Consider the following 20,497-nt stretch of genomic DNA (forward strand, 5'->3'; position numbering starts at 1 on the left):
GTTGAAACCCTAACTACCGATGTCATTGTGTCTGTAGTAAGGAAGTAATTTAAGGTTAAATGACATCATAAGGTAGACCCTAATCTGATAGAATTAGTGTCCTTATAAGAAGAGACACCAGAGAGCTTTTCTCTCTCTGTCTCTCCTCCACCCACTCCCTTTATCTCTCTCTCTCTCTCTTTCCCACCCGCCCCTCCCCTGACCCCTCTACACCTCTTTATCTCTCTCTCTACTGCAAGAAGGCAACCATCTGCAAGCCAGGAAGAGGACTCTCACCAGAACCAAACCACACTGATTTTGGACTTCCAACTTCTAGAACTATAAAAAAATAAATCCCTGTTGTTTAAGCCACTTACTCTTTGGTATTTTGTTATAGCAGCCCAAGCCGACTAAGAGAGGTACTATTGACATTGGTTGGAGCAATACTTTACTGTATAGGACTCTCCTGTATGTGGTACATTATATAATATTTAGTCTGGTCCCCAGCTATGAAATTCTGGTAGTGCTACTCTGTCACCATGACAACCCATATGTGCTCCTACAGAACTCCAAATATCCCTTAGTGGGGGATTGTAATGTTTCTGGTAGAAAACCACAAAAGGAAGCTATAAAGAAGAGTACTGTATTCAAATATGAACCATTGGTACTTCATGATCTCTTAGCAATTGTAAGGGAGGGCTTTTACTTACAGGAGTAAGACAATGTGATATAACAAAGAACAACCTTGATCATTCTTCCCAAAAATCTGTGGGGTTGGGATGAGGTCTTTAATTTTGAGAAAGCAAAAGTGATCCCTTGTCTTGTTGCCAAATGACTAATACATCATATACTAGTGAAAAACAAACAAACAAAAAAACAACAAGCCCTTTGCCTCTTGAGATAAATAAAACCAAAACAAAAGAAAACAGTAAGGGAATATACTGATTAGCACTAATCTCCACAATAAATAAAGTCTTGAGTCTTTTGTATTAAGTTGCTTACCCTTCAGGAAAAAGTTATCCCTAATTTTTGCAATACTGAATTTGGCCGATATGTGATACTTTGAAGATAGAATAATTGTATGAAGAAATTACTGTTTATCTCACCCAAAAAAAGACTGAATTTAATCTTGGTAAACTTGTGAGGTTTTTCTTTTTTTTTTTTTTTTTCCAAAACTGCAGTGTCTTTTATTTGGAGAACCCAAATTTTCTGAACTCCTTTTAAAGCTCTTCAAGTAAAAATACTTCAGAATATTTTAACCACAGCTGAAATTTCATCATGCTCCTTTACAATTAGAGGCAATTATTTTCTGTTTTCTATCACCATAGATTTATTTTTCTCTTCTTGGACTCCATATAAATGGAATCAGTCACTATGATTATTTTGTGTCTGGTGTTTCTCATTCAACATGTTTTTGAAACTTGTCCATATTGATGTGTGTATTGGTAGTTTTTGTTGTTGTTGTTTGTTTTTTTCGACAAGTGGTATTTCAGTGAGCAGATATAACAGAGGTCGTTTACCTATTCTTCCATTGATGGACATGTGGCTGTTTCCAGGTTTGGCAATCATGAGTAAGTCTGTTAGGAACACTACTGTACAAGTCTTTTTGTGGATATAAACTTTCATTTCTTATCTAGAAGTAGAAATGTTGAGTCATGGAGTAGATGTATATTTAACTTTATAAGAAACTAAAAAAGTTTTCTGGAGTTTCTGTATAATTTTACACTCCACCAACAATGTATGAGAGTTGCAGGTCGTCCCCATCCTTGCCTTATGTGGTCAGTCTTTTAAAGTTTTATCCATTTGAAGGTTGTAAACAGTATTGCACTGTGGCTTTAATTTGCATTTCCATGATGGCAATGATGCAAAACATCTTTACATGTGCTTTTCATAAATCTCTTTTTAAGTCTTTTGTCCATTTTTATCGGGTCATTTGTCTTTATATTGTTGATTTATAAAGACTTTTTTTATATTTCTGGATACAAGCTATTTTTTAGATATTGTATTTTTTGCCCAATGTGTTACTTCCTTTTCATTTTCTTGATGGTATTTTCGATTAGCAAGCATTTCTAATTTAATGAAATCCAGTTTATTAATGTCTCCCTTTTCAGTATAGTGCATTTTGTGTCCTAAGAAATCTTTGATTACCCCTAAGTCATGAGGATATTCTCCCAGGATTTCTTCCAGAAGTTCTATAGTTTTAGCTTTTACACTTAGCTCTATAATCCAACTCAAACTATTCCTTTTGGTATGGAGTTAGTAAGGTCAAGTTTGCCATGTATTGAGTTTTCCATGAAACACATGTGCATCCAGGAGCTTTATTGGGGAGCACTCACAGGAAAAATACTTCTGAGGGGTGAAGGAAACATGATTGGGCAGAGAGAGAAATTAAACAGTTATGCAAAAGAGGCTCTGGGGATTTAGGATGGCTCTTCAACATTGTTACAAACGATGCAAGAGGGCTGGGCCTTTGCATCTCTCTCTACATTAGCCAGTTATTGGATTCCAGCTCTCACCAAAGAGAGGTTGCAACAGTGGTTGACAGAACAATTTCTGGAGAGGAAGGGACTCAGCTGTGAGCCATCAGCAGCCAACACTTCAGTGGCAGAGAAACAAGTCTGAAGAGGGAATCTGGAGAGTGCACCATAGCAACTAGCACCATTATAGCACCATTGCAAGGGTATTTTTGTTTTATTTTCCATATGGATATTCAGTTTTCTTCCCACTATTTGTTAGAAAGACATTTCTTTCTCCCATTAAATTGACTTGGTGCCTTAGTCAAAAATCAATTGTATGGGTAAATGCCTCTATGCTATATTCTCTTTCATTGACCTATTTCTCTCTCCTTATGGTAACATCAAACTGTCTTAGTGACTACGGCTTTATAGTAACTTCTGATATTGGGTAGTGTAAGTCCTCCATACTGTCAAATTTGTTCATTTTCAAAATTGTTTAGGCTCTTCTTGATCATTAGCATTTTCAGAAAAATTTAGGATCAGCCTGAATTTCTTCAAAACATTGTTGAATTTGTTTGAGTATCTCAAACCTATAGATAATTTTGGGGAGAACAACATTGAATCTTCCAATAATGAACACCATAATTAAACACCTAAATGTGAGGCTTGAAACCATACAAATTGTAGAAGAGAGTACAGACAGTAATTTCTTTGACAACCACTGTAAAATATTTTTTCTAGATATGTCTAGAGGCAAGGGAAATAAAAGCAAAAATAAACTATTGGGACTACAACAAAACAAAAACTTCTGCACAGCTAAGGAAACAATCAATAAAACTAAAAGGCAACTCACTGAATGGGAGAAGATATTTGCAAGTGACACATCCGATAAAGGGTTAGTATCCAAAACATATAGAGAATTGATACAAGTCAATACCTCAAAAGCAAATAACTTAATTAAAAAATGGCAGAAGATATGGACAGAAATGTCTGTCCATGTCTTCTGTCCATGACATTTCTCCAAAGAAGACATCCAGATGGCCAATAGACACATGGAAAGATGCTCAACATCACTCATCATCAGGAACGTGCAAGTCAAAACTACAATGAGATATCATCTCACACATTTCAGAATGGCTAAAATCAAAAACACAAGAAACAAATGTTGGTGACTATGTGGAGATAAAGGAACCCTTGTACAGTATGGGTGAGAATACAAACTGGTGCAGCCACTGTGAAATACACTATGGAGGTTCCTCAGAAAGTTAAAAATAAGACTACCCTATGATCCGGCTATCATATGACTGGGTATTTACCCCAAAACTACAAAAATACAAATGCTTATAGCAGCATTATTTACAATAGTCACATTATGGAAATAGCCCAAGTATCCATTGATAGATGAATGGATAAAGAAATGGTATATATGTACAAGTGAATATTATTCGGTCATAAAAAGTATAAAATATTGCCATTTGCAACAACATGGATGGAGCCAGACAGTACAATGTTAAGCCAAATAAGTCAGTCAGAGAAAGACAAATACCATATGATTTCAATCATATATAGAATTTAAGAAACAAAACAAATGAAAAAAGGAAGAAAGAGAGGGAGAGAGGGGGACACAGAGTAACCAAGAAACAGAGTCTTAACTATAGAAAACAAACTGATGGTTACCAGAGGAGAGGTGGGTGATGGATGGGTGAAATAGGTGATGGGGGTTAAAAAGCACACTTACCATGATGAGCACTGAGTAATGTGTAGAATTGTTGAATCTCTATATTGTACACCTGAAACTAATATAGCACTGTATGTTAACTATACTGGAAGTAAAATTTAAAAGTTCATAAAAAATGATGAATATCATGCTGTTTTCTTTTTTAAAAAATATTTTCTCCCATTTTATTGTTTATTTTCTTAATATTTTCAGTGTTCCAAGATTCATTGTTTATGCACCACACCCAGTGCTCCATGCAATACATACTCTCCTTGATACCTAATTTTTGTATCATATGTTTCTCCCCCTTTGTATTTTCTTTACTTCCTCTCAGCAATCTTTTGTAATTTACTATGTGTAGTCTTGCATATCTTCATTAGCTTAATTTTCGGATACTTGATTTTTTTAGATAATATTACAAATAACATTTTAAACTTAACGTAATTTTCCAATTGTTTATGGCTAGAATCTAGAAATATGGCGGATTTGCAAATTGCGTATCATGCCAACTCTAGTTCTAGCAGTTTTTGGCAAATTTCAAAGAGTGTTGTAGTTGTAAATCATGCTTATAAATAGTGACAATTTTATTTTTTCCTCTTCAATATTTATGCTTTTTATTTCTTTTGTTTTCTTATTGCTCTAGACTAGACTTCAATACAATGTTCAATAGAAGTGGTAAGTATACATCCTTGCCTTGTTCCGGATCAGAGGAAAAAAAGGTGTTTGTGGTTTCATGATATATAATATTACTTATAAGTTTTCCGTATATAACCTTTGTCACATTGAAAAAGTTCACTTCATTCCTTTGTTGAGAATTTCTGTTTTAAATAGGCATTGAATTTTGTCAAATGCTTTTTGTATATATTAAGATAATTGTGTTTTTTATTCTTTTTTTCTGTTAGTATCAATCATTGATTTTTCAAATAATAAACTAACTTTATATTCCTGGAATAAAATCTACTTTGGCATGTTTTTATGTATTACTAGATTGAATCTCCTAATATTTTCTTAAGTCTATCCAAATCTATATTCATGCGAGATATTGGTCTGTAACTTTAAAAAACATTTTTATCAAATATTGTTGGGGTTATGTTAGCATCATAAAAATGGTAAGTGCTCACTTCTATTTTCTGAAAGAGTTTCCCTCTTAAAATCTTCAATAGAAAAACTGATAAAACTTGGAATTTCTTTGTGGAAACATTTTGATTGTAACTTCTATTTATTAGATATAGAGTTATTTAATATTGTATGACTTTTTGTATCAGTTTTTGCAAGTTGTAATTTTCAAGGAATTTTTCCAAGTTCATCTAGTTGGTGTTGGGAGATAATTCTCCATGGATTTGTCAAATTTCTGTATGTTTTGTGAGCTGAAGCACTGACAGCATTTGTCCCAGACTGTCTTTTGAAAATACTTGTATGGCAAGTCACCTTGGAAGATAGAAATGATTTCTCTGTCTGGAATAGAGGGCGGGTTGGTTGGTTGTCTGGTATAATAAAGATAATGTCTTTCTCTGGGGCAAATGTCAGGCGGGCTTGCTTGCAGTTCCTTTTCAAAGACTGGAGTTTTTCAACCTCAGGTTTCCTCAGCCATGACACAAAACAACTGCGTGTGCAGCATCCTCGAGAATTACTGTGTCTCCTAATGGAACTTAGGATGGAGGGAGAATCTGCTCAAACATGAAGCTCATGAGACTTGCTGTGAGTAATAAAATCCTTTGTCTCTGATCCAGGAGTCTTGTGTCTTCTGCTGGCATACACAAAACTGGCAAGCTAGTTCATTAGCTTGCAAATATACTGATATCTTTACAGTTCTTGACAATTCAGTATATTTTGTATTTCTTGAAAATTGGCATAAATTACTTATAATACCCCTTCATTATCATTTGGGTGTAGATTAGTTAAAAAAAAACAAAAAACAAAAAAACCCTGCCTTTTTCATTTAATTTATTATTCTTTGTCTCTTTGTGTGTGTGTGTGTGCGTGTGCGTATGTGTGTGTGTGTGTGTATGGTGTTTATTTTGCTAGGGGTTTATCAATGTTATTAATTTTTAATGACAACTTCTGACTTCATTTATTTGCTCAATTTTGTCTTTTTTATATCATTGATTTCTGCTTTAATATATTACCTTTATTGTACTTATTTTGGGTTTAATTTTCTCTTCTTTTGTTAGTTCCTTATGAGGAAACTTAGATAATCAATTCTTATATCATTTTTATTTTCTAATAAAGGCATTTAATGTAACAAATTGCCTTCTAAGATTGCTTTAATGTACCTCACAAATTTTAATATGTGGTATTTTTATTACCATGCATTTTCAAGTACTTTCTAATTTCTCTTGTGATTTCTTCTTTGACCCATGGGTTATTTAGATGTGTGTAGCTAACTTTCCAAATATTTGAAGATTTTCTAGATGTCTTATTATGATCAATTTCTAATTTAATATTATAGTGTTCAGAGAGCATACTCTGTATGTCTACCTTGGTGAATGCTCCATGTGCATTTGAAAAGAATATTGCAATTATTGGGTATTGTTCTAAAATATCAATTAGTTTTGGGACTGATGGTAATTTTCACACTTTCTATATCATTACTGATTTTGTCTATTTGTTTTATCAATTGGATGTTAAAATTTCCTATTTCTACCTTTTCATTTTTTATTATGTATTTTTTAAAGATTTTTAACTTTTATTTATTTGACAGAGATCACAAGTAGGCAGAGAGGCAGTCAGGGGGTGGGGGTGGAGCAGGCTCCCTGCTGAGTAGAAAACCCAATGCGGGGCTTGATCTCAGGACCCTGAGATCATGACCTGAGCTGAAGGCAGAGGCTTAACCCACTGAGCCACCCAGGCTCCCCTTTTCTACCTTTTTTAAAAAAGGTAAATTTACACATTTTGCCTTTCCTTCTCTTGGATTTTTGTCCATGCATTTTGAAATGTTTTTATTAGGAGCACAAATAATTAGATGATTATTATGTTTCCTTGATGACTCAAGGTAATACCCTTGATCTTGACATTGACTTTGTCTGTATTATTATAGCTGCACAACCCATCTTAGAGATGGTGCTTGCATATTTTGTCTTATAGCACACATTGACTTTTCACCTCTCTGTGTCTTTGTATTTGAAGTAGGTTTCTTGCATGGCACCTGGCTGGCTCAGTTGGTAAAGTATGCAACTGTTGATCTCTGGGTTGTGAGTTTGAGCCCCATGTTGGGTGTAGAGATTACTTAAGGAAATTTTTTTAAAAAGTTATTAAAGTGGGTTTCTTGCAAACAGCATAGTTATGTCTTGTATTTTTAATCCAGTCTGACAATCTGTTTTTTAGTGGGAGTATTTAGTTAATTTAAAATTAATATAATATTTGGTATGGTTGGATCTGAGTCTATCATACTGCTATTTGTTCTGATAGTTCCATTTACTCTTTGTTTCTCTGTCATTTTTGGATGACTTCTCTTGGGTAAATTGAATATGATTTTTTACTTATACATACCTCCTCGATTGACTTTTTAGCTGTACTTTTTTTAGTGTTTGCTCTAGATATTAACACATGCATCTTTAACGAAACATAGTGTATCTACAAAAAATATGTAATCATATCACACAGTGGAAAGAATCCTACAATGGTATAAAGAAGCTTATACCCTCCCTCAATCCTTTGTGTTCTTGTGGTTATAAGTTTTACTTACATGAAGGCTATAAATCAAAGTATACATTGCTGTTATTTTTGTTTTAGACAATAAATAATTATCTCAACATACCATTTCTGCTGCTCCTCATTCCTCCTTGCAGATACTCAGAGGTGAATTCTCTCAATTCTCCTGCCATGCCTCTAGTCTTCTGAGTACTAGCCCCATGAACTTAGTGAAGGACTGTGGGAAAGAGCTGTTGAATACATACTTGCTCTGTGACTGGGGAACCTTGGGGTTCAAATCTGCTGTGCCAGTATACATGTATGAAACCTCCACAAAAACCCAAAAGGACAGTGTTCAGAGAACTTCTGGGTTGGTATACATGTGATGATGTGGAAAGGTGGCACATCTGGAGAGGGCATGTAAGCTCTGTGCCCTTTTCCCACACCTTGCCCTAGGCATTGCTTCCATCTGGCTGTTCCTGAGCTACATCCTTTTGTATTCTTATGGTAATCTAGTAATTAAAATGTTCCTCTGAGTTCCATGAGCTGCTCTAGCAAATTAGCTGAACCTGAGGAGGGAGTTATTGAGACTGGAGCACAACATCTTGCAGCTTCCAAGACTTTGAGAATGACAGATCAAGAGCCCCAAGTGCAGGTGCAGAGCATGCACTCTCCTCTTCCCTCTCTGCCCCAGGGTATGCCCAGACTTATTATAATACATTTGCATTGTGGGTACAGCCCCCATGGAGAAAGGCTGCCAGGACTATTCAGGTACGAAACGAACCTTGTAGGGTCAAAAACTCCCCACCCAGCATGTGGGAGGAGTTCCCCAAATGATTGGAAGCAGCCTCCTTTAGAGACCACCCCATTAGGAGTCACAGCACTTCTCAGCCCAGAAAGCTGCCGCAAATATCCAAACCCAGAACAATCTAGGGCTTGTTCCATCTCATGAAACCTGCCTCTCCCCACCTTGAGCCCCTCCCCCACCTTGAGAGTGTACTTCTGCTATAATAAACTACTTTGGGCTTGCTGCTTTCCTTCTGGCTATCTTTAGTCTGAGAGTGGATCCTCATGTAAATCTTCTCATGGGAATCCAAGGACCAGGACCTCCCACACAGTATTGTCCTACTGATAACAAGGTCTCCAATCTATAGCCTATCAGTCAGAAGCACAGGTTGTCACCTGGGCTTGCAATTGGCATCTGAAGTAGCAGAGGAGGCAGTCTTTTAGGATTGAACCCTTAACCCGTAGAATCTGATTCCATCTCCAGGTAGAGAGTATGAGAATTGAGTTGAATTGTAGGACACCCAGATAGTGTGCAGAAAATTGTTGGATATATGGGGAAGAACACCACTCATTAGAAATTGGTCTCAGAACATTCCTTGTAGGCCAATAAAAGTACATTTCGATTTTGTCTTTTTTTTTCCTTCGCCCTATCAGATAGTATATCAGATTTTCCACTCTGCCAGGGATAAAGGTGACCATGGGTCTTTTTCCCCCAAGAACATCTGGTCACTTTACGGAATGTAGTTCATTTAGATATCTTTGGGTTCTTATCTCTCTGACAGATGAAGACAAAAACACCCACAGCTATGATTTAGTAACTTCTCTGGAGTGCTCTTGTTGCTAGAATAAAAGCAACAATTTCTCGTGACTTTTTACATCCTTACAGGAAGTGGCAGTCACCCGCTGTCACTTCAAATTTATTTGTGGAACTCAATCCCTCAGTGAAAATTGGTATAAGCCTATGACTTCTGTGATCATTTTCAGTTAATAAAAAGGTCTTACTTACAGTCAGCAATTCAAACATTTAGTCCAAATTAATAATAAATACTTAAAATTTCATTTAAATTTCCCCTTTCTCGGGTCCAGCTTACTACAAGCTGGATACCAGTAGTGGAAGAGGGGACATCATTGGCTTTCTCTTACCTGCCCTGTGCTTCTGCCCTTCCTCCTGTCTTTGTAATCTGCTTTCAGACCCCTGCCAGGTGGAGACAGTGGGAAGAGTGAAGAGTGAGGGAGCAGAAATGCCTCACTTTACCAACACCAATTTCTGGCTGTAGGGGATTTTTTTTTTTTTTTTTTTAACTCAGCTCTTCCTTGAGATCTTTCATGGATTCTTGGAGACCTGTGTCTGTCTCCCTCATTATCAGGGAATCTCCTACCTGACTTATCCTCCATGAAGTTAGATCCATTTCTATTGCAATGGTTCTTCAACACTTTCCTCAGTGCTTAGCACTCTGGCTTCAGTTTGGCTGTGACTTTTGCTTCCAGGTGTTCCTGGTGAACAAAACTTGAAACTTTCCATGCTGTCCTTGCCCTGAGGAAACACATTCTTTGACCAGCTTTAGGAGAGCAGCTTCCCCTGTAGCTGTCTTTGTTTGTTTCCTATGCAGCGAATCACACAACTCTTACCTTTAGGTTTTCTAGATGGACTGTATGGCCATGTATCAAACTCTCTCGTCAACCATCTTGAAACATCTTTCTTTGTCACAATGTGTAGTCAGGATCCCCAGGACTCCCCCCTTGGGGACTAGGATTCACAACCCAAGACTACAGTCTCCAAAATACTTGCTAATCTCCAAATCCCAACCTCTTTGTAACCTTTCTGTGGGTGAGAAGCTTAATAGTTACAAGCCTGATTTTTCACCTCTCTTAGAAATTATATGATCTTCTACTTCACTTTGGGATTGTGAAAAACTAGATAATAAGCCAACATAGAGTTGCTTATGCTAAGCCCCTTGTTACCAAACCAAGACTTTACTTAATTACAGTCTTGGCTCTCCCACAAATGGAATCTTAAACCAGCCAATCAGAAATTGCCTGGTCAGCACTAGCAAGGTAATCTGCCTGATAGACTCCAGCTATCCCCTAAAGGAAAGTAACCTTGTGATAACCAACCTACTTTTGTCTAGTATAACTTCCTTATTCCTGTTCCCTTCTGCCTATAAAAGTCTTTCATTTTGTACAGCATTTTGGAACTTCTTTCTGTCTGCTAGATTAGAAGCTGCATGATTCATGAATCATTAATTAAAGCCAATAAGATCTTCAAAATTTATTCCACTGGATTTTGTTTTTTAACAAAATATAACATCGTGGTGCCTCAGTGAAAACTTGCATTTAAAAAAAAAAAATCCTGTTCTACTTGAAGTCATGATAAATTGAAAACAACCACAGTCTGGCAATTAAAGGATACTAGGGTATAACTATTCAAAATAATATTCTGTAGCACCCTCCAAAAAAGAATGAGGACATTCTTTATTTGTTGATTTGAAATGATCCCTAAAATATAGTGTTAAGCAAAAAAAAAAAAAAAAGAAAGAAAAAAAAAAGGAACAGTGTGTAGATACAGGATGCAATTGCTATTTTTAAAAAAGTGGAAATAGATATGTTTTTGCTTGTGTTTAATAAAATATCTCTGATAGGATACACAGGAAACTGGTTGCCTCTAGGGAGGGATATTTGGTAGCCAGGGATAGCTTTTTTTGTTGTTGTTCTTTTTGAAATTTAAACCAAGCGAATATATAATTATGTTTAAAAAAAAGATAATGTTAAATTGAAAAAAATGCATGTACAATGAGGAAGTGAAGATTACAACTGATTTCTTTCCAGAGCTTGGGTGTGAAGGAAAGAAAAGAGCAGGAGCCAGAACTGGGTGCAGGGTTAAGGAGCGATGTTTTATTTTTTGCAGCAAAGTCATGGCTATTCCATGACTTGTGTAAGACTGTGACAAGATTTTGGAAATGGCACTCTAAATTATGGCTTCTTGGAATATTGAATATTTTAGGCTAAAAGAGTCTGAGAAAATAGTAGAAGCAGGAAGATTACTCTGACCTTCCCCCCACTGGTGTCCCCTGCTAGAGGTCATAAGATTCCGTATGAGAGGTGCCCTCTCTATACCTGGAGGGAGGGAACATCCTCATCTGCAAAGACAAAGAGATGCCAAGAAGAATCCTAACAAACAGGTCTTAGTAATTCTCCCCAGTTTATTGCACTTTCTTCAAACTCTCTGACCTATCATAGTTCTACATGACTGCCTACTCTTCAACCCAAGCATGAAAATACTCAGCTCCAACTGTTTCCTCAGGTCCTCATTTCCTTAGGAAGGCTCCATGTCACATAAAACTTGTATGCTAGAAATTTGTATGGTTTTCTTTTGTTAACCTTTCTTTTTGTCAGTTTCACATTCAGATTCAGCCAGGGACCCCAACAGGGTCAAGAAAAACTGGCTCGTTCTCTACAGCGATTATATTGACTCATGACATCCTTCTCCCACCCAGGCGTTTATTGACACCCACTGATTTAGGAGAGACTTAGGGTCCTCCTGAGAAATCTTGAGCTGTATTCACAATGGGGATTCAGACGTATATGGATACGTCTCCCAAATGGTGTTTGACTGGAGAAGTGAGAGCAGAGACTAGTTGTCATTCACAAAGAAAATAGTGTGCAAGGAGTTGTACAAAGTTGTACAAAGCTTCAGGTCTGTTAGGGACATGCTTGGTATTAGGCTTCTTAAAAAAACATTAGGGCAGAGGTTTGGGAGCCATAACCTTCTCTTCTGTCTGCACGCACAGTAGTGCAGGCACCATGCAATGTACTGCTGCTAGTGTCCACATTGAAAACATTGGCAGGCAGAATGGTCAGCAGGACTCTGCACCCCAGCATGGAACCCTAGCTCAGCAGAGGTGAGGCCAGCAATTAGACATATTGCAGATTCAGCTGGAATCTTCAGAGGCTGCTGAGCTGGAGACAACAGTGCCAATAGCTCTCCAGCAGTGGATGATAGAACCTCAACACAGGGGCAGGGAGTGGGCTGGGAGAGGTAGGTCTCTGGCAAGACAGCAGACACAAACACAGCTTTTTCATGAATATATGTAAGATCTCCCTTCCTTTTGGGGATCTCACACATATTGGAGACAGAGGTAGGTGGAGGTTGTGGTTAGACTACTTGGCAAGGTGCAGGAAAACATTTGTAAACTACTTTCTTTTTTTAACCTGGTGCAATTTGAGTTCAATCTGGAAGCTGATGAAACCTGAGAGCATTTGGGTTGCATAATATTTTTTATTTATTTATAATTTACTTTTTGTGTAATAGAGACTTGTATATGTTCATTAGCTGTGCTTGAGTAATTAAGAGGAAGAGCTTGAACATAAAAGAATATAAGTGAGGGAGGAAATAAACCAATTTGTCAAGGTCTCTGGTCCTAGAATTGGGAGTAATGGTGGAGAGATAGGATCCAAAAAAGGACACCTTTTCTACAGAATCAAGAGGGGAAGTGAGAAGTAGCTGCCATGGAAATAGATTTTTAAACATGGATTGGACTTCCTCAGTGCAGTCAAGGGCTGTCTCATCTGCTGAGAGAAGAGTAAGAGAGATGAGTGGACTGGGGGTCTTGAGGAGAGCCATGAAGGTTTAGCTACTCCTTTTGGGGAATTGTGGTTGACTAGACAACTATAAAATAAGTGTTGAGTGGTGCCAAGGGCCCCAATGGAGTTGAAGACCATGAATTTTAAGTGAGATAGCCTTCCCCAACCCCATAAGTCTCTATATTAGGTACATTCCTGTGGGCTTCCACAGGTGCTGTATTTCCATATGATAATTACTCATCACACTATCGTGTGTTGTTGAGCTTCCCCCCTCAAGAAGGAGGAGACACTCTCTTATTCACTATTTTATTCTTTTCTGAGTCTAGTATAATTTCTTCTACTGTTTTTAGTGCATAGCAGGTGCTCAACAAATATTGGCTGAATAAACATCAACAATATGGCAGTTGTGAGATTTCTCCCATCGCTCTCAGATGCCACGGTAGAGAAGCAAAAGAGGTGGATGGTGTAAATGGTCCAGAGTGATTAGAAGATTTTCAGGTGGGTGTGGCAGGGGTTGAAGGAGCTGGCAAGAGCCTTGTTGACACATGCTCCATAAGGATTGGGTTGGACAGGATTTGAGAGGTGGTGCATGCCAAGGCAAGGGAAAGGTCTGGGGCAAGACCATGGGAGTTGTATGTTTATGGGAATCATTAGAGCTGGAGCAGGGCTGGGATGTGACCTTGGCAGGTCCAACGTGCTCCTGGCCTTAACATTCTGCTTCTCAGTGCATTCCTCCCAACCTAGTAGGAACCTCCCACCACCAAGGATAAGGAGGAGGAAAAAGTTTAACCAACAAATAGATCCTACTTGAAAAACAGATTTGTGAGTGGGAGATGAAAACAGACATTGGAACTTGATTTTTAGATGACAATCTTGACATTAAATTCTTACAGAGAACTTTTCTTTTAAGTAGTTGACATGAAATTTGCAAAATCATGTCATTATACTTTGAAACTCTCCTACCCTTAGGTCAGTATTACTATATTGGCTTTGAAAGTGGGGACCATACCCGAGTCATCCTTGTAGGCCCTGGGCCTAGCATATGAGGATGTTGTCCAGTATGCTGGCATTGACCTAAAGTCTATCCCCGGGTCTTGCACCCAATTACTGTATTAATAATTATAACCTATTTCCACTGACATCCCAATCAGTTAAATTTACATGCCTGTTTTTTGAGCTATCCAAGAGTTTCCTCTCTAGCTTATAGATATTCTATTTAGGCAGTACAAGTCAGAGCAACAAGACAAGCTTTGTACAGATTTCAGAACTGTATGAGTGAGGAACCCTCACAGGTTCTGGAAGATTGCATTAAGAACAAATGTCTGCTGGGATATGAAATGTCACATCACTCTAACAAATAGGTTCTGGATATCCTCTTTTGGAAAACCCTGAACAAAGGGAAAATATGTACTCTTCCCAGTCTCAAGAAGTTTACAGTCAGGTGGAGAATGGTGAGAATGACACAAATAACTATAAAGGGAGCAGGATTGTGAAAGAGACAGAAGGAAGAAAAAAGGCCATGGAAATTAACAAAGAGAAACAGCACTCTGTAGTACATAAAGGGCCTTCATTAATTGTACTATTATAAACAAGCAACTTTTATAAGTTGCATATTACTAATATATTTTATATTGATGAATAATAAAATTGTAATAAAATTATGGTATTAAATTATAAAAAGAAAAGTTAGTTCCTAGAATGCCATAGCAATTCCAAGGAATATAACTAATACATTATATGAAATTAATACTTGAAGATCAAGAAGCGATACAGCAGTTGAGAAAGGAGTTACTAAATGATAAAGGATGTCACAATTGAATATTAATGTGGAGGAAAATAATTTAAATCCATGCCTCATCACTAAAATTTCATTAAGTTCCAAATGAGTTAATGGGTTAAATTGTATCACAATCAGAAGAAAATAAAAGAGTCTATTTCTCCCACTTATGAAGAAGAGATATGTTTCTGTTAAGTTATAAATTTTATATCATTTAACAGAATAAATCTAGGAAATATGACACCTTTCTCTTAGAATGGGAAAATGATAAGACCAACATATAATACAAACTTACTATTAAAAGTAAAGAAATTTTACATATATATGTAAATAAAAGTAAAGAAATTTTATATATATATATATGTGTATATATATATATGTGTGTGTGTATATATATATATATATATATATATATATCTTCAAAATGTAGCAGCTTAAAATGATAACCATTTATTTAGTGCCTGAGTCCATGGGTTGGTAACGTGGACTGACTCGCTGCTCCTTCTGCTGGTCTCTGCTGGCTTATTCAGGCATCTGGGGTCAGTTAGGTGGTCTGGCCTCTAAAGGTTGGCTAGCTGTCAGCTGACACGATGAGGCACCTACTCTCATCATCTGAAAGTCTCATCAAGGTTTGTTCATGTGTGGCAGATGGGTTCCAAAAGTCAGAGGGCAAACCCCTATGTACATGTGCCTTATGTGTCTCTGCCTGCATCACATTTGCTATTGTTCAATGAGCTAAAACAATCACAAGGTCGGTCCCAGAGTCCATGTGGGAGGCCACTGCCAAAGTGTGTGAAATCAGCAAAGGGGCATATCTGTGGCCATTTTGTCATCTACCCTACATCATAATTGGCAAAGGAGTCTGGCAGCTGTACCAGAGAGAACAGCAGATCATGGTATGGAAGTTCATAACAGTACTAGTGATTAAAGAAATGCACATTAATGTTGGATTCTAGCGTTTTTTTTGTAGAGCCGGAGACTGAGGCCCAAAGCTTTGTTAAGATGGTGCAGAAGATGACTTCCAAGCCTGCTAACCAAACAAGGTCTTTGATGCCAAGTCCAGCAATAAAGGGTAAACCTGGGTTCCAACTCAGCTCCAGCATTTTCTAGTGGTATCACTTGTATAATATCACTAAGCCTCAGTTTCATTTCTATAAAATTGGAAAATAATACCTATTACATAGGTTATGAGGCTCAAATGAAATCATGTGATAATACTCTGCAAGTGTCCTGTTCCTGCTCAGTTCATGCCTCCTCCTTCCCTTTTCTATGATGTGATCTTATAAAACCAGCAACAAAGGAAAGTAAAACAAGAAAAATTCAAAGAAAACACAGGAGCAAAATAATTAGATAAGCCATAGGGGCTAAGAAGAAACCAGTAACCCTTTATACAGTTATTAATTCATTAATTATTGAGTGCCCTTTCTGGGCCTGGCCCCATGCTAGACAATGGAAATATGTCCCCTGCCCTCATGGATAGTCTAATGGCAGAGACGGACAATAACCAAATCATTACATCAGTAAGTATGAAATTGTGGCCTTAATTAGTGCTAGAAAGGACTCTTGATTAGTGCTAATAGGACAGCATATAATAGGAAGAGATAACCCAATCAGGAGTGGGAGCTGGGCAGGGAAGACGTCCCTGAGAAATGAATGGGATGGAGTATGAAAGGGATGGGGAAGGTTATCTAAACTAGGGTAGGGCCATCAGAGGGGTCAAACCACATGGCCCTAGGAGATGACAAGTAATCGTCTTACTCCTTAAAGCAATGTGAAGTCAGGGAAAGATATAGAGAAATTTGGGATTTGAAAAGCTTCTTCTGGAATCAGAGGAGAGAACAGATCAGAGGAGAGAATGAGTGGCTGTAGGCAGGTGAATTAGGAAACTATAGCGGGAGTCTTGTAATTTCTAATTTAGTTCAATTTTCCATAAAGCATTGTAAACCTATTCATTCTACTTGGTAAGTCCTAAGGAAATATACCCCAAATACTTATACATTCATCAAAAATGATCAATGACTAACATTAGACTAATAATGCCTAATGAATAAAGTTAACTAAATGGGTTTAGGCAGCCAAGTCAGTGTTAAAATCCATATATATTTTTAACGATCAACAGGTCATAATTTTTTTTGTCGTTATCAATTTAAAAAATTACCTTTCCTTCCTAGCTTGGCCAGCTTGATGATAACTTTCTAAGCAGTATTGCAAGTTTGAACTCCTTATTCGTAGTAAAATTTGTACAGACATCTCAAAAGTCTGGGTGACTCCAGATAAAGTTTGGATTTGGGCTTTACCTCAGCTGCGGTTATATGAAGACACCATGAGCCGAATTAATCTCACACAAACTCCTCATTAAGTGAAGCTTTTCTTCCTGATCTTCAACTAACCTTTCTAACTGCCCCCAAAAGGAATAGACCACATAAATATGGAGCATTGTCAGGAAAAGTTGTGAAAAGCTATGTAATGGACCACAAAGATTATGGGGCATCTACAATGGTAAAACTAGACACTGTCTAGAGCACTATTTGTGATTATCTATTTTTCATTGTTTTTGATGTATTTTATAATTCTGTACATCATAAAAAGTAAACAACAATCCAAATGATTCTTGTTCACAGAAATACCATTGAATAGTGTTCAGTGAAAAGAAGTGACAAATTTTGCATCTTTCGTAAATTTATTTGAGCATTCCTGCTGCTAATTTATATTTGTCAGACTTTTCCTTTGAACAGGTTCTAACTTCTTATTGACTGTCTCATGAATTCATGCAGTAAATAAAATCTTTGACTTGCATTCATTTTAAATGAAACTCTTGATTTTACGTTTTTAAAAAAATTCTCCTTTTTCAGTGTCTAGTTCAGAGTGTCCTCAGCATTAAGCTGGGGGCCTGCGAGACTCGCAATTTGACACACATGAAATAGTTGCAAACCACACTGAACGGAGAGGGGCAAGTAAGTAGATTTTATAATAGAGACTTCAGGTTGCCACTGGATTTGAGAAAAGAGGGTGATTAGGTCTTGAGCTCACCAAAAAAAGATTTCAGAGAAAAGGTATGATTTCAGGGCTAGGACTTCAGAAAGCCCAGAAGAGATAGAAGCTAGAACCTCCTATGATAAGACAGGGAGGAAATCAAGCATGATCAGTTCAGAGAGATTTGCTCTTTGGCAAGGGCCTGGCTATAAAAAATGCCAAGATGGCTCAGTCAGTTAAGCATCCCACTCTTGATTTTGGCTCAGGTTGTGATTGGGGCCATGAGATCGAGCCCTGTGTCAGGATCTGTGCCTGGTTTGATTCTCTCTCTCCCTCGGCTCTTCCTCACCTGCTCCCACTTTCTGTCTGTCTTTCAAAAAACAAAAAATAATCAAGGCTAAATTTTATTTGGCATCTACTATGTACAAGGCAATTGGTGCCAGAGATTCTCAAGCCTGACTACCCATTAGAATCACCCGTGGGAATGTAAAAATGCTGCTTCCCCAGGCCCCATTATCAGAAATCCGAATGTAATTGCTCTGGGAAGGGAAGTGCCAGGGAAAATCCTCCAGGTGATTCTAAAATGAAACCAAGTTAATGAACTACTGTGCTATGCAATTTACAAGGGTCCTTTGATTTAATTTTAACTGTTCTAGTAACCCCTCAAGAGAGGTATTTTCATCCTGGTTTTCTAGAGGGGGGAACGAAGGCTCAGAGAGACTTGGTGATTTGCCTCAAGGGGCTGCTAAGAGAATGAGGGAAATCTTGATTACTAGTGGTTGGTTTGTGGAGAACACTCCAGGTGGAGAGAAAAGCAAGAACAGTAGTGACATAACATTCCTCTAGGGTATTAAGGAAATGTTAACAGAAGCAAATAGGTCCCACAATAAACAAATGAATACAAAGGGAATAAAATGTGACTCATTTGGGAAGTCTTACTAAAATGGAGAGTCTGGGATGGAGATTCTGCCTTTCTGATGATGCTGGTGATGCTGGTCCCCAGTGTGCATTCTGATTCTTTTTTTAAAGATATATATATTTATTTTAGAGAGAGAGTGCACAAGTGTACAAGTGGGGGAAGGGGCAGAGATAGATAGTCTTCAAGCAGACTACCCACTGAGCTTGGTACTGCACGCAGGGCTCAATCTCATGACTCTGAGATCATGACTTGAGCTGAAACCAAGAGTCTGACGCTCAACCGACTAAGCCACCCAAGTGCCCCCACATTCTGCTTTTTAATTGTAGGTTTTAGATAACATGGTCAATGCAGATTGACTCAGTTTCCTTTTCTGTAATTGGGGTCAATGGTTTATCCTACTGATGTAGATTTTGGGGTTCAGGTCAAATGATCAAGAAAGATATCTCCGGTCCAAAAAGTGGTTTTATTAAAGCATAGGAACAGGACCCACGAGCAGAAAAAAGCTGCACTGGGGTTGTGATAAGTGTTTGATTATATACTTTCAAGTTGGGAGGGGTTAGGGACAGCACAAGCCTACAGGGAATCTAGAAAGAAGATTTCCAGGTCGCTGAAGGGGCTAGCTATTGTTAGGAAAAGGTCATTTATTACTGTTTAGTAAAAACTCAGTCATGAGACTCTAAATGTTTATCAGTGGGCCATATATCTTGGTAGGAGAGATAGAGATAAAGAATTTTCCAAAGGAATTTTTATATGTATAAAGTAGACTCACAGGATCCTAGGGAATAGGATAATGTTATGCTAAGATTGCCTTTTGCCTGTAGCAGTGTCAACACTGAGGCAACTGAGTTCCTAGAGGAAGGTCACTCTAACTGTTTCAAGGACTTGTGGATGGGCTTAAGCAGTAAGGAAATGCAATTTTTCCTTTTGCCTCTGTTTCCTACATCACTACTACATGAAGGTTGTTCATGCATTAAAGCACAGTATCTGGGATGTGGTAATCACTCTATAAACTTTAGTGATAACTGTAATTTGCTTTAACTTTTAAAAGACTTCCCATCAGAACAACATGGTATCTTTCTGGGGGTTAAGGAAATGCTAATAGAAACAAACAGGACATGGGAAAGTTAGGGTAAGGGATATGCAACCCCCCTTTGCTGGAAATAACAAGTACAAGTCTTGTGAAATTTGGTGCTCCTGGTATACAAGTGGGGAGCTGAACTTTTTTAATGTATTTGGGTTGATTAAACCCCATTGTAATTTTAGTAACTACTTTTCTGTATAAACTGAATCTCATATGAAATCCAGTAGGAGTCTCACTTCTATCTTTTTATTTTAGACCTATAGTGAAATTTATGGGAATATGAATATAGGAATTATATTGAATTAGGGATATTTTATATTGGAAGTCAACTATGCTGGGATATGTTCTTAGGTCATAAACAGCAAGCTAGGATTATATAGATTGTGTAAATTGATTTTGGTAGCTAAGATACAGCTCATTTTCAACAGATGCTCATTTTCAAAAATCTGTTTTTCTGAAGTACGTAAAGCAGAGACGCCCCTCCATGCTTTGCTCCACCTTTAGAAAAATTCTCTAGAGAACTTTGTGTCAAGAAATTTCATGATAAAGGAGAAAACATTCTACATTTTACTGTTTGGCAGTTTGGTTTTTCTCTTCT

The 20,497-nt window shown here is 37.5% G+C and overlaps 1 protein-coding gene across 2 annotated transcripts in view; it reads left to right on the forward strand.

Moving 5' to 3' along the window:
- The first annotated feature begins 5,674 nt into the window (after window positions 1-5,674).
- Window positions 5,675-20,497, forward strand: part of LOC111144428 (carboxypeptidase O) — a 49,570-nt gene continuing 34,747 nt past the window's right edge. Inside the window, exon 1 of one of the 2 annotated variants that reach the window (XM_022498738.1) lies at window positions 5,675-5,850. Coding sequence is in view for 1 of the 2 variants with exons in the window: in XM_022498729.1 (XP_022354437.1) it covers window positions 15,941-15,998 (58 nt within the window). In the remaining variant the exon portion in view is untranslated. Of the gene's footprint in view, window positions 5,851-15,940; window positions 15,999-20,497 lie in introns of those variants that run through there. The other variant, XM_022498729.1, reaches the window with a different exon arrangement.

Source organism: Enhydra lutris, unplaced genomic scaffold (assembly GCF_002288905.1).
Source record: "Enhydra lutris kenyoni isolate GAN:26980312 unplaced genomic scaffold, ASM228890v2 scaffoldscaffold1, whole genome shotgun sequence".
Lineage (NCBI taxonomy): Eukaryota > Metazoa > Chordata > Mammalia > Carnivora > Mustelidae > Enhydra > Enhydra lutris.